At 36.5% G+C, this 13,940-nt stretch overlaps 1 protein-coding gene across 4 annotated transcripts in view; it reads right to left on the reverse strand.

The window, feature by feature from the left end:
- Positions 1–789: 789 nt before the first annotated feature.
- Positions 790–13,940, reverse strand: part of LOC124276622 (RILP-like protein 1) — a 46,859-nt gene continuing 33,708 nt past the window's right edge. For 3 of the 4 annotated variants that reach the window (XM_046712275.1, XM_046712273.1, XM_046712272.1), the window contains one exon: positions 790–7,532. In XM_046712275.1, the coding sequence (XP_046568231.1) occupies positions 7,454–7,532 (79 nt within the window). In that variant the 3' untranslated portion in view covers positions 790–7,453. Of the gene's footprint in view, positions 7,533–11,480; positions 11,531–13,940 lie in introns of all 4 variants that reach the window. The other variant, XM_046712274.1, reaches the window with a different exon arrangement.

Genomic DNA, 13,940 nt, shown 5'->3' on the forward strand with positions numbered 1-13,940 from the left:
TAGTATGTATTTTGTTACGGGGGTAACAATGGTTACCATGTAGTCTGTATCTTATGCCACTGGCCCACATTCATCTTCATCACTTTTGTGTTTAAGGCATCTTTAAAAACTTTTGCTTTTGTAAAATAAAAGTGAATTGTTCACAAGAAATATACGAATTCTGCACTATACACAAGGTTTGTGTAGTTGCTCTTAGAGGCTGTGTAAAAATGCAGGCCTTTAGGTTTGAATTTTGTTTAGCTGAGATATTTTCAACAATGTTTTTCAAAATTTCAGAACTTTTCCTATCAATAGGGCAGCAAAATAGTGGGTTATTTTTACTGCCCTACAGATTGCACTACCTTGCCCATATTTTCAGCAGCCTTGTTCAGATAACCCTTATGGAACGAAATTCCATATTGTTCTACTTATCCTGAAAGCACTCCTCTGATTTCTAGTGAGATTTATTCTGATTAAATATTCTACTCAAAAGAAGTTTAAGGACACCTGATTTTCAAAAGACCACAGTTAATGTCATTGCTGGTGTGACCTGCAACACGGCCTTCCAGTCGAGGGTGTTCTTGAACTGTTTTTGAGAAATATTGACAATCATTTCATGTTTGGGGGCTCACTGACTGACTGACTTCACACAATTTCCTGCTCTGATAATTTATGGATATACAATTTCTTTTTGTGAAAGGCAACGTTTCTATGTTGAAACGTCGCCTTTCACAATAAAGGAGTTGTACATCCATAAAATTATCATTATTCTTCATTCTGCTCCAAGCTATAATAGAAAGAGCAAATCTGTTTGATTTTGAAGACATTTTATTGAGTGATGAGCTTATGGCAGTAGAATGAGACAAGTACTAGCACACATGGTTCACTGGAGGCTCCCAGCATCTGCACAAATCTCAGCCCTGACTGTTCTCAACTCCCTGGGGAGTATACACAATTTACCACTTTTAATAGTATTGTGTTTCAATCAATATCCACACCAACCTTGACCTAATGCTAGGGTTAATGTCAAGATGAGAGCTGAGAACAGCAAGGGTTAAGTTACAAAATAGTTCACACAACGTACAACCATACAACAGTCGTGTATCGAGTTAGAATGCAAACAGCACAATTTCCATGGGGAGGTGGTCTTCTCATTAATGCTGATGTCCTACTTCAAGAAATGTTTCTCCAAAACGATTCCTTAGAAATATTTGTCAATTGCTGTTTTTCCACTTCAAACAGGGTATAAGTTACACCATGGCATGCCAGTATAATGTTCGTTTGAAGCTCAGGCGATGCAGATCTAAGCTGATTACTTAATGAAAGCCATTAACAGAACCTTCAATAGGCCTTGTCATAAATGAAAAAATTACTAGCCCTAATAACAAATAACAGTTCTTGCTCAAGACTGCCAGGATTGTTGAATTCAGAAGCACTGATGTCTAACTATGAACACTGCAAAAATGAGAAGACAACCTCGGTGAGACTTGAAGTTGCATACAGCATGTAAGTTAGGAAGATATTTGCATAATAATTGAGGCACATGTACACAACTTCTTACACAAGTTGAGAATGAATAGAAGCAGGTGCTTGTATGGTGGAAAGAAAACTGGTGAGTCTCATAATAAAAGGGAAAATATTTGTATGTTTGATTTCTCACTTGACATTTTTACCTTCAGTGAGTGAGTTGGATTTTATCACCGCTTCTAGCAATATCAAGGCAGGGACACCAGAAATGGGCTTCACACATTGTACCCTTGTGGGGAATCAAACCTGGGCCTTACAAGTGAACACTCTAACCACTCCAGCTACCCAACGTCCCATTTTAACTAAAGTATTACAGAGTACTGTCACTTCAATGAATCGTTAAAGACTCATCCACATATAATCCTATCACAAATTTAGCCCAAAGTACCACTTCAATAGTAGCATGGAAATAATAGTATGGAATAGCTGACCAGAGCTTTTCACTTATACAATATTAGGTTATTTGAGATTGTGAGAACCATGGAAATGACTCCTTGAGTCCGTGTAGATTTACCAAAATCAGAGATCTATCCAGCACCATACAAGCACCTGCTGACGTCCACCCTCCCAGGCATACAGCCAACACCATGTAGACCGGAGGACTATAGGCATACAATACTTACATGAAAGGTGCCATAGCAGAAGGTGGCTTGTTTACCCCCAAAACAAAACCAGAAGACCCAGAAAGCTGGCTGTTTAAAATATTCCAGTCTGCCTTTCAAACAGTATTTTCAGTAAATTTGGGAAAGACCAATTTGTCAATGTTTTACAAATTTGCTGGTCAGGAGGTAAACTCTAAATATACACAAACTATGTCAGGGTTAAGCATCAAACAAAATGTTTAAAAATAAAATAAGTTTCAAAGTAAGTGGAAATAATCTCAATTTTGGCAATATTTCAGTTCGCATGAAAGGGTTGCCATACATGTGCTTCACACACTGTAACCACAAAGAAACAGACACATGGATCTTGGCTTGACTAGTGAACACTTTCTTATCGCTGAACTGCCACACTAAATTTTAAAAGTTAATCTTCAAAATATTCTTATTTTCAATTAGAGACCTCATTTATAAATATTTGAAAGCTTCTATGGCAGACTCAGCATTAAGACAAGAACAGCCCAGACTGTGGAACCACTTGAAATTGTCGTGAGTGAGTATAGTTTTATGCCTCTTTTAGCAATATTCCAGCAACATCACGGCGGGGGACACCAGAAATGGGCTCCTCATAGTGTACCCATGTGGGAATTCAAACCCAGGTCTTAAGTGTGATGAGCAGACGCTTTAACGATTATGCCCCTGAAATTGACTGAGTTCTGAAGTATACAGAGGTTCAGAATTTAACAAAAAGTATACATTTCATATATCCAGAACCTGATTCACAGCAAGCTGTCAACACAGAGAAGAAATACACCCTTGATCATGTTAAAACATCTACCAACACATGTTCAGGGAAATCAGTCACGTATCTCCATCTCATGAATGCATTTCACTCAGACCATAAAAGCAGACCTAAATATTTTCAACCATCGTAATTATGCAAGAAGAGCAACAAGTATTATCACACAACCTCTTGCATTTGTGAAGCCACACTAACAAAACAAACATAGCTATTTACAAACAAGTAACGTTTTAACAACACAAGTTTAATCACACCTATCACAAACTGGCTTTTATCCAACATGACAGGGGTTCTTGACTCAGGTATATTACATAAAAACAAACTAGGTAATAATTTGTCATCTCCATGGAAACTGAAATTTGGTCTTCGTGAACAGATCCCTTATTTACACATATTTGTACTGTGAGATGTTCTGTAACTTTAAAACAATTTGTGATAAAATCTGACAAATTAAGAAATACTTAACATGCTGGATCCCTGGTAAATACAACAAACTGCATGTGAGACCAGGGGAGCATCCATTTTCAAGAAAATTTGATCTTTTACTCAGATGCTATTCCTACTTCATTTGAAGTCATAAGAAATGTCCAATCAGCCAATCAGCATCAAGACTTCAAAATTCCAACTTTCTAAACAGCCAATCAGAATCAAGGCTTATAAATACTTTGTATGGGTCAACAAAACATTCAGATATATCATATGACCAAATGCCAAAAATCTAGCCTTCCTATCCAATTTTGTATATCTATACCTATTTAAATGTTGCCAGATCAAGGTATCATCTTAGAGTGAAAGATCTCATTTAAAAGTGTTTGTGGAATGTCCACCTGTCTACAAGGTCATGAAAATACAACCTCTGACCCACGTGGTAAGCAGATATCAAAGCCTAGGACACTAATTTTGAAGAAAGCAATTGTGAAATTAAAAAGTATCAATAAAAATATGTATAAAATCATTTTTTCCCCAAAAATATGGTTGATATTGTTATTCTTATGAATTTATGTTCTCTTGGGAAAAACAAGATTGCTGTAAATATACCATATCGCAATGTCATGGAATTAATAGAAGTTTCCTGGGTATGCCAAATGTAATGATGCCAAGGCTGAACTCAGTTCCGGGTTAACTCTTAAACACGTCTTATTGGCATTATTGACTCTGAAATAATCAAGCTGTGGACTTCAGTATGTGGCTGCATGTCTTGTCTTAATATAAATCATGATTGTCCTGTTTTTGACCATGAATGTAATCTGTACTCAAAATTCGATAATCCAACATCCTGTTAATCCAACATTTTTCTGTGCAACGGAGGATGTTGGACAAACGAGACTTGACTGTACTCCTTAACTTTACATATGGATACGTATTTGCTCCATTTCGTGAAAATGTTGGCCCACAAAAATATCTAACTTTTTTCAAATGACAACACATCCAATATGACATTCACACCTGTTCCAAAACCTAACGAATATTCTTATTTAACGTGTTATTTTTGTTTAATTCAGCTACATGTATGTTATCAGCCCCTACAAAATGTCCCTAATATACAAATGACAATTCAGTTTGTAATTCAAAACAATAATTTTTAGTGGGCTGCAACTGATAACAGCATTCAGGTGTCTCCCACAGGGTTGTACCCAGGTGGGTCTGTCAACCATCAGATTTTCACAACTCATTTCACACAAGAGAACATAGGAATGAAAATGAAGCTATGACATCCATCAAACCCATCTTTAATGTTAACCATCCTAGGATGGACAAATCTTAATTTTTTAATCTCTCTTCTCTGAGTTAACCTAAAAACATAATCATAGAAGAATCACTTTGCAATCACTTTTTATTACTAAGAATTCAAGACTGAAAGTTTCCAAAAAAAATTTGAACAAGAGATGTTTACTTGTTTGGTTCATATACAATGTAATATAAATTTAAGGCCATAACTGTTTCCATGGTAACAAAGAGACATGTACTATCACACTCTCATATATAGTGCCAACATAATCGTCAGACTTGGCTCTGATACATATATGGATGACAATCTTCAGCCAAAGGACAACAAAATTACCTGTACACTTTAATGTGGTTTGTTGTTCAGAAAATAACACACTGACTTCTGTTTACGGAAAATCTTTTTGTAATCGCGGAACTTAAAATCATGTGGAACTTTTAGAAATCTGTTTTTTAACAATCTCCTAAAATAATTAATTCCAGTAACCATGGTAACTATAAATCACAAATGGCTACACCACAACACACAACAATGCAGGGGATATTCAGATTTGACACCCTCTCTGGTGTTGACATGGAGCATGACATGATGGTCAATAGCACCAAGTACTTTGTAGCTGGCTTTTGTTTCTTCACGCTTGTCTAATTCCGCTTGCAATCTTACAGAGGAGCTCTCTGAGTGTGAATACTACATCACTCAACTGTAATAGGGATACTAGTATATTTCACAGAGCTACAAGACTATTTGGGTAACAACTAATGGACAAGTGTTTCTTATGATCTGAAACATCTGAACATTTGCGGTAATATTAAATATTGATTGTACATCTTTATTAAGTAATTAAGACCACTGACGTCCCCTTTGGAACTGGAATGTTCCAAACAACAATTGAGTAGTATATAGAATATATAGGTACAGCGAGCTCTTAATGCAACATCACCGATATACATACATAGGAGGTAATAATCGCTGAGGCTCCTGAACTGTACCCAGGAGTTACCTGCCCCTGGCAACAGCTTTAGACAACAGGGATTGAGGTACAATATTCTGGAACACTGGACGTGTTGACACTCACAGAGCCCCTTTAACTAGGCTGAGGAAGCCCAACCATATGTATATATATATGACACACTACATCTGCGGTTCAAGCACTAACCTCTGGATCAACCGTTTTCCTTCGTGCCACTATTTCACCTGATGAATCCTACTTTTAGTGTCATCCATACATTCATCACTATATACCATTAATACAGCATCTTTGATATAATACTTCCCACAACACTGCTTCCATCTTTGTTTCTCTCTGTATAGTTCTGTAGGGGACAGACATCACCATGACAACAACTGGGATGCTACTTTCCTCAATACAAGCGGTATTCTTTTGTTCTTGAAACAAAACGTCCAGGAGCAAATACAAGTTTCAGGATGGGTTGATTCTGGTACATTATTGGTACCTACATTTCTTATTGTATTGTGTCAAAAAAATCAGTGGAATGTTTGATTTGTTATTATTATTGCAAAATATTATTGAAACAATAATCATTTGACAGGCAAGATGCGAGAGTTGGCAAACCAAACCATAATAATAACATGGTCATATTGCAGTTATAATATCATTAAATAAGTAGAATCATACGACTACAAAATACACATTATACTAATGGAATATTCGATCCAATACAAGCAACAGCAAAACTTACTTGATTATTTAATACTGATTATATAATTATCTATGAGCTCGATTTAAAAATGCATGGCCTTGTTCATCATGAAGTTGATGTATAACAAAATTTTAACATGCCAAGATATGTGTAGACTTTGCATTGTGTAAGACACACATCTTTGGCGAGATCAGTACGGAATGTTTTTCCATATCACAATCAGAAAACTAATTGAGCTATTTATAATTAATTTAAATGATGCCGATTATTACTTCATAAAGTTTGTAAGTAGCTCTTCCTTGCCCCAACACTTGCCGCATCTCAATCAGTCTAGTTGAAAAATGATGTCGGGATTCCGATTAATTAAAACTAATCATCTAAAATGATGTCTCCAAGCTCCAGATTGAAATAGAAAGTGAATTTTTGCAGACACCCAGTCACTTTTCTTACTCAAATTGAATTTTAAATTTTATTGTATTCAGGCTATTTGTGTCAGGAATGGCATGTTCCCCAGGGAGCTGAGAAACTTTGCCGTCGTTGATGGAATAACTGTACATTTTTATCCTGATCATTAAATTTATTTTGAATAGAGCTTTGCACACTGTAATGACATGTAAATTTCCACTGTATACTGATTCTCATTGAATTAAGACTGCAATAATTATAGATAAACTTTGGAATTAGAAGAATAATGATACTTTTATGGATAATTATGTGGAATTAGACTACTGTTTATTTCAGTATTATGTTCTATAAGATTAATGTACAGAGAAGACTGGACAATCAAGCACTTGAGTGACATCGGTAGTTCGGTAATCATGTCGTAATGTACAATTGGCAACATATACATAATATATATACACAGTATAAAAATAAAACATAAACACATCATATAAAATGTCCATCTGTATGATTGTAGTCATTAAACATATGTTATTAATTACACACTTCTATATTTCCATTCCCTGGGCTAGATAAAATGTGTATTCGAACATGGACGAGTATTAAGCTAGCTATGGTCCCTACTCCATACAAGGGAAAGCTGCAAGTTGCTTTCCCAGAATGCAACAGGAGACAGGAAGTTTTGTAGGAGCTCCTGTTCATCGTCTGAATCTGACTGGTCATCACAGAGGTCGCTTGTACTGAGGTCCCACAGAGGTCATTTCGCGAATGTTGCACTGCGCTGGCGACGTTCCCTTGGTCGTGGTGATGGTCCATCCCCAAAAATATACCCAAAACTGAAATTTAAAAGTTCCACGAAAAGAATTAGCACAATAAAAACTGGAGAAAAATATTTCAGTCAGGAAATCTGATAATAGATACTGTTTCCAATGAAAATTATACTTACTGTTAGAATAAAACAAAAGAAATAAATCTTCCTCTTTAATGTTGTTGTGAAGTTAAATATTTAAATCTGGCATCGCTGATTTACCCAACGGTAAAGTAATCACACAACCACTAAGGAAAGTTATCAAGGCAGACATAGGACACATTATCTGTGAAAGCGAACAGTGCTTTTGTTTGACTGCTATTTAACAGCTGTTCCAATAATCAATAATAATGATAACATCTGAAAAGAAACACACAACACTGACAACTGAACAAAGGGAAGCACCATTTTTGCATCCGGCAATCAACTCCTAAGTGAGAACTTTTAGTAGCGAGGTACTCAGCCTTACAACTCAATACAGGCCACAACAAGTTAATTACTTGCTCTTTGGACCTACTTCTCCAAAAGGATGATATTGGGGACATTTCTTTAAATCTTTTGTTCGATTTACTCCAAAACGATTGGGGCGGTGGGGTAGCCTAGTGGTTAAAGCATCCGCTCGTCACGCCGAAGACCCGGGTTCGAATCCCCACATGGGCACAATGTGTGAAGCCTATTTCTGGTGTCCCCCGCCGTGATATTGCTGGAATATTGCTAAAAGCGGCGTAAAACCATACTCACTCACTCCAAAACGATTAATGGAATACATAGTGAATGAGTGGGTTTTTCACTGCTTTTAGCACAACAGGGAACATCAGAAATGGGTAGTGTACACATCTGGGGAATCGAACCAAGGCCTTGGTGAGATACGACAATGCTTTAACCACCTCACGCTCTTAACACATGAAATATACAGCATAGCTGCATTTTAAGTACAAGATTATGGAAGGTGTAAATGACAGATAAAACATTGGTGTTGCTTGTAATATTACTGCAAATGCAGGGAAAACCCAACCCACTGATTTACAAAGAGAGGCAAAGATTCGGAGAAACAGATAGTCAACTTGGTATGGCCTCCATATGTACAACTGTGGGCATTACATGGCAGCTGAAACACAATGAACAATGAAGCTTTCTGTAGAGAATCAAATGAGAGTTAAATAATGAAGAACTGTTAAAACCTTTCTTATCGAAACACGACTATTTGCCCAATCTCATTCAAATCAGATCTTTTACAGAAATGAAGATCCATGAAGATCTCATGACACCTTCATAGATGATCATATTGGGTTCATCATCAAAGCTTCAAAATTCTTGTTACAAATGAGCAAACTATTTAGGCCACCAGATCAGATTCCTGTTTGAAAATGAACTTCAGTCAGTTCCCGAATGTAAACAACAAAGGCTGCACCACATGATATTGCTGTGGACATGTAAAACAATCTTTCATTTCCCAGCGTACTGTCTACACAAAATGGTAGTGCCACCAAACATATTTTTTTAGAGAAAATCAAAACTTATGAATCAAGGTGTTAAAATAATATAGCCAATTAATTTAGTAAGTTGACATTTGATTGGTTCATTTCGATTTGGTGGTCAAAGGCCATGGAGAGTTTGTGTGACCTTCTTTAGATCTTCATCCAGAGGGATGTTGCACTCTAGTGAAAAGACATGCTCTTAATGAGACAGAATGTGTGCCATGCAGATTCCATGTATAGCCATGAAACAACTGTCGTCATCCTTGAGTGGTGACTGCCATGCTAAGCGTCAACATCTAACATGAAAACATGTGCTTATGGTTTAGTACATCAACACTAAATGTTAGAGTGATCTCCCCTGAATATGAATCTTGCCTCCACTGCCAGATAGCAAATGTACAATTAATCAATGTGAGTTGATTTTACAGACATGTGCAGAATGGACACCAACAACAAGCATCATACTACCGGGTACCCACCATTAACAGATTCAATTAATGGGTTGGGCGCAACTTTGCCAATAACAATGTCAGCTTGATGTGGGAGCCCAAAGTTAAAGACATTTCCCACCTTGGTGAAAACCTACATGTACAGGTAAGGTGCTGACAGTACTAGAAACATCAAACTGGGATTCGATTCTGGTATCACTGAGTTCTGGCAAATGACATACTACAAACATACAGTATGAGATGATTGGCTGCCAGTAACAGAGAGTGAGTATGGTTTTATCCTGTCAGGAAACACCAGCATACACTTCAGGACTTCATACAATGTACCCATATGCAGGGGTGGAAATAACCCATTGCCCGACCCCGAGTCCAGTGTTTTTTTCGGTCGGGCAAGCATATTTGTATATCACACTGTACCAGTGTCCAGTTGACTTTCCAATGTTAATTATGTTGTTTATTTAAAAAATCAACAAGAAAATCGGCCAGTATAGTGGAAAAATTATCAGGGCAAGTGATTTTACTTGTGTCACTGTACCGGAGTACACAAGCAATTTTAAAGTTATTTCCAGCCCTGATATGGAGAATGGAACCGGGTCTGTGGTGTGATGAATGAAGGCTTTAACTACTAAGCTATCTGACTGCCCCTGTGCTAATAAGAACATCAAAGTGCTATCTATAATACAGTATTACATACAGTAGGGGCTGCTCTTATTAATATTCCAGATATCATGTTAGGGCACATAAAAATACACACTATTAGGACTCAAACAATCCTTCATCTTCAGTAATATAGTGGTATTGATCACTATTCATGATAAAACTGAGGTAATATTCCCTAGATAAATGAGGATGTCTTTGGTGCATGATTCCCTTTAGACACAGCAGGCAGCCATTACTACTAGTGGTGGTCCGATTAATTGAAATAATCAAAGATTGGTCACAATGACTAAATGACCAAGCAATCGATCATGTTTTCTCATAATTGAACATTATCAATTTTGGAACACTTATTTGCTTTAACAATATTTTTCACAAGGTTGGTTTTGTCTGTTACATTTCATAAACCCTACCAGCTGGTTCCAAGTCAAGATTGAATTTATCTTAAAGACTCCAGGAACTTACGGTTCCTAACATACTAGTCTTCCTTTAAAGATGTAAAACTTACAAATGCATTTTGTGCAATTTGAACAAAACTCGAAAGAACTATGTGTTTTTTCTGTATTTTTGTCCATTAACAAACATAACCAGGAAAATTTGATAAATGCCGCTAACCAATTATTTTCGATGATTGATCGGTTGTAATGAACCAATCATCAATTATGACATTTTAACCAATTCCCAACACAAATTACTACCCAGAGTCAAGTTCACAGCCACAATACAGTAAGTGACAGGTCCGACATTCACATTCATTCACACAGGAAGGTACCAGATGTGTTCCTTTATAATACTGAATTTGAAAATGCAAAATCTAAAGAAGACTGAAGTGCTTTCATGCTGGGTATTGGAACAGACTCTCTTGTAGTAAATAAAGTATTTTTACCTTGAAACTTACACAACCAGATAACACAATATCTCATTGGAGCAGTGTCTCTGATCATTTAGCCACTGGTAACTGAATCGAAGTATCAGGACCTGGAGATGTACTGGCTCTTGTTAAAATCATATTTTATAAATGTTTGTGGTGATTTATCACTTTCCTTGAATTCAAGTTGCCATCACGCTTTATCAGAAAATCTATCAAAGTCAACATCTCTAAATGATTAATTAGGGCTTGTGGTGCAGCCTAAAGGTTAAAGAGCTTGCTCAGTCTATCGAAGACCTTGGTTCAATTAACCACATAAATACAATGTATTAAGATCATTTCTGGTGTCCCCTACCATGATATTACTGGAATATTGCTAAAAGCGCGTAAAACCACCCATATTCACTGACAATCATTTATGGCCACAATGACAAATATTCAGGGGAGATAACTATGTTTGAAAGCAAATGAAGCAGTACAAGACAAGAACTGGACAGTAACCGACGTGTATAACCAATACATACATTACAAATCCAGTTGTGGAAGGCTCAAGTTATCCAATAAATTCTGAAAGCTAAGAGGAGACAACAAGCTGTCAATGTATCTGATCATACTGCTACAAAAAAGTTAAGGAAGTTTTTCTTTGTACTTACATAACTGGTTAGAGCTTGTTCCTACATATACTACTCAACATATAACAGGGGTATCAGGGCTCGATTTAGTGCTTTGTTACTTGCACTGGTGCAACCCAATATTACAAAGTGCAACCTAGTTATTAGTCTTACTTGCACCAGGTACACGTTAATTTTTGAGAAATAAATCAACAATAAATCTAACATTATAAACATAAATATGTCAGCTCATTTTTCTTCTAAACTTTGAATAGCTATGGCACCAAAACATTGCTATTTATAGACACGTCTCAGCAATGACAGCTGTGTCTCCGTGTTGCTATGGTTTCATGTGTACTACATCATGGGAAAATGTTTATGTGCACAGAAACCTCTGACATTTTAACACACAACGTTGCAACTGGAATTTGGCTGGTGCAACTAGGTTTTTATCTTAGGTTGCACCTGGTGCAAATAGGGTATCTCTTAAATCGAGCCCTGGGTATTCTAAGTGTCATGTTGGAAGGATAGTTGATGCATGTTGTGAATTAAAGTAAGAAAGGCATCAGTAAAAATGTACACACTTGTCTCCCAACATTCGGATAGCAGAATATCCTTGTCAGAAGTTGAGTAGTATATATCACATCTTGCGCCATTACCTTATCTGTCATTTTGTGCCTATTAGATATATATACAATCGACTCTAAGACTCTAAGACTGACCTGTGATGCCTGTTTTATATATATATATACTATTCAAAGAAGTGAAAGAACGCCAATTGTTACATGGTATGACGGATTGACTAAAGTCACATGGAAAAATGAGGTATTCTTCAACTTATTTGAGTAGCATATCTAAAGATAGACACAGAGATATGTGAGGTCAGCCACCATCATTTATCTCTAACATGGATGATGTAATCGTCTACGACCCTCATCACTATCCAAACCATACTTCATCAACAAACAGGTTATAAAACACACAATTACAACACTATCCAAGTATCAAACATTACAAAGGTTATGTGATGGTTATTACTATACAACTGCAAAATGCACGACACACACAGACCAAAGTGAAACTGTACATAAACAGAACACTAGGGCTTAATTAGCACTGATAGACCAGAAGACGAAACTTGTGGGAAGGGAGACAACTCATATAGATTGTATACAGATTACCACAAGAAAATAACTGAAACTGGCAATGGAGGCAGTTCATCTCCTATTCAGCATGCAATGATTCCCACAGTAGATACATAAGAATGGATACATGTGCATATAATGATTGTAATGAGATTACATGAGGGTATCAGTGTAAAATGAGGAATATTCAGTGTCTGGCTGTTTGGACTGTAAACTCAAGACAAGAAATGAAAGGTGCACAAATTCAAACTTTCTACAGCAAACCATTCACGGAGGATCTTATTAGCAGTCAGTGAACACCATACTTTCACAATCTCTGACAGTGATTCCTTTCATATAATTACAAGTTTACACTGGCAGGCATAATGCATTTATCATATTAATAGGGCCAGTAAATATTTCTTTAATACTACTTGCATAAACACTGTTACTACACACAGTTTGAACAAAACATTTGAATATGAATCTTATTAGCAACAACAGTTAACCAATGTTAGAGTACAATTGTGAAAACTACTTAGTAGCAAATATCTACTTACAGGGCTCCAGATAACTTTTGGGGGTGTGAGTGTACTTACACATCATATTGCAAGTGGAGGTGTACTGAGAATTTTGAAGGAGTACTGACATGTTTTTGTGTAAGCGAGTTGGTGATGTGGTTTGTCTGGACGTTTCATCGATCACTATTTCCAACCATGTATTTGTATTTGAAGACACGTGAGAAATAACTGAGCGACCGTGTTATGCGCGAAATGTCTGGTCCGACTGGATATAAATAGGAACAGTGTAGTTTTTAGCCAATCGAAAAATAGTGACGCATATCGCTGCATGGCAACGCAAGGGATTCCTACTGTCGGGGTTTCCTCATGTGTCAAATCGTGTTTCGCAAAAGAAACTTGACAAGTATTTATCCGAAATAGATTTCCATTTGCACGATACGCACGTAAATTAAATGTTAGACGTACAAAGATATTTATGTGCGTACACGATACGCTTGAAATCTTATATTATGTCGTACTTAATTGATTTGAGGCATACATTACGCCTGTACGCCCCTTATCTGTAGCCATGTACTTATTAACAACTATCAAATATCTATTTAAGTTAATTAAACTATATAAAAAAGTCAAAAGACACTCAAATTTGGTTTATGACTAATTTCTTGGGCATCTGACTGTTTCCTTCTTTTAACAAAAAAATATGCTAAAAGAATGTTTCCAATCATCAA

The sequence above is a fragment of the Haliotis rubra genome, unplaced genomic scaffold, assembly GCF_003918875.1.
Source record: "Haliotis rubra isolate DU_JTF1 unplaced genomic scaffold, ASM391887v1 Scf210, whole genome shotgun sequence".
NCBI classification, from domain to species: domain Eukaryota; kingdom Metazoa; phylum Mollusca; class Gastropoda; order Lepetellida; family Haliotidae; genus Haliotis; species Haliotis rubra.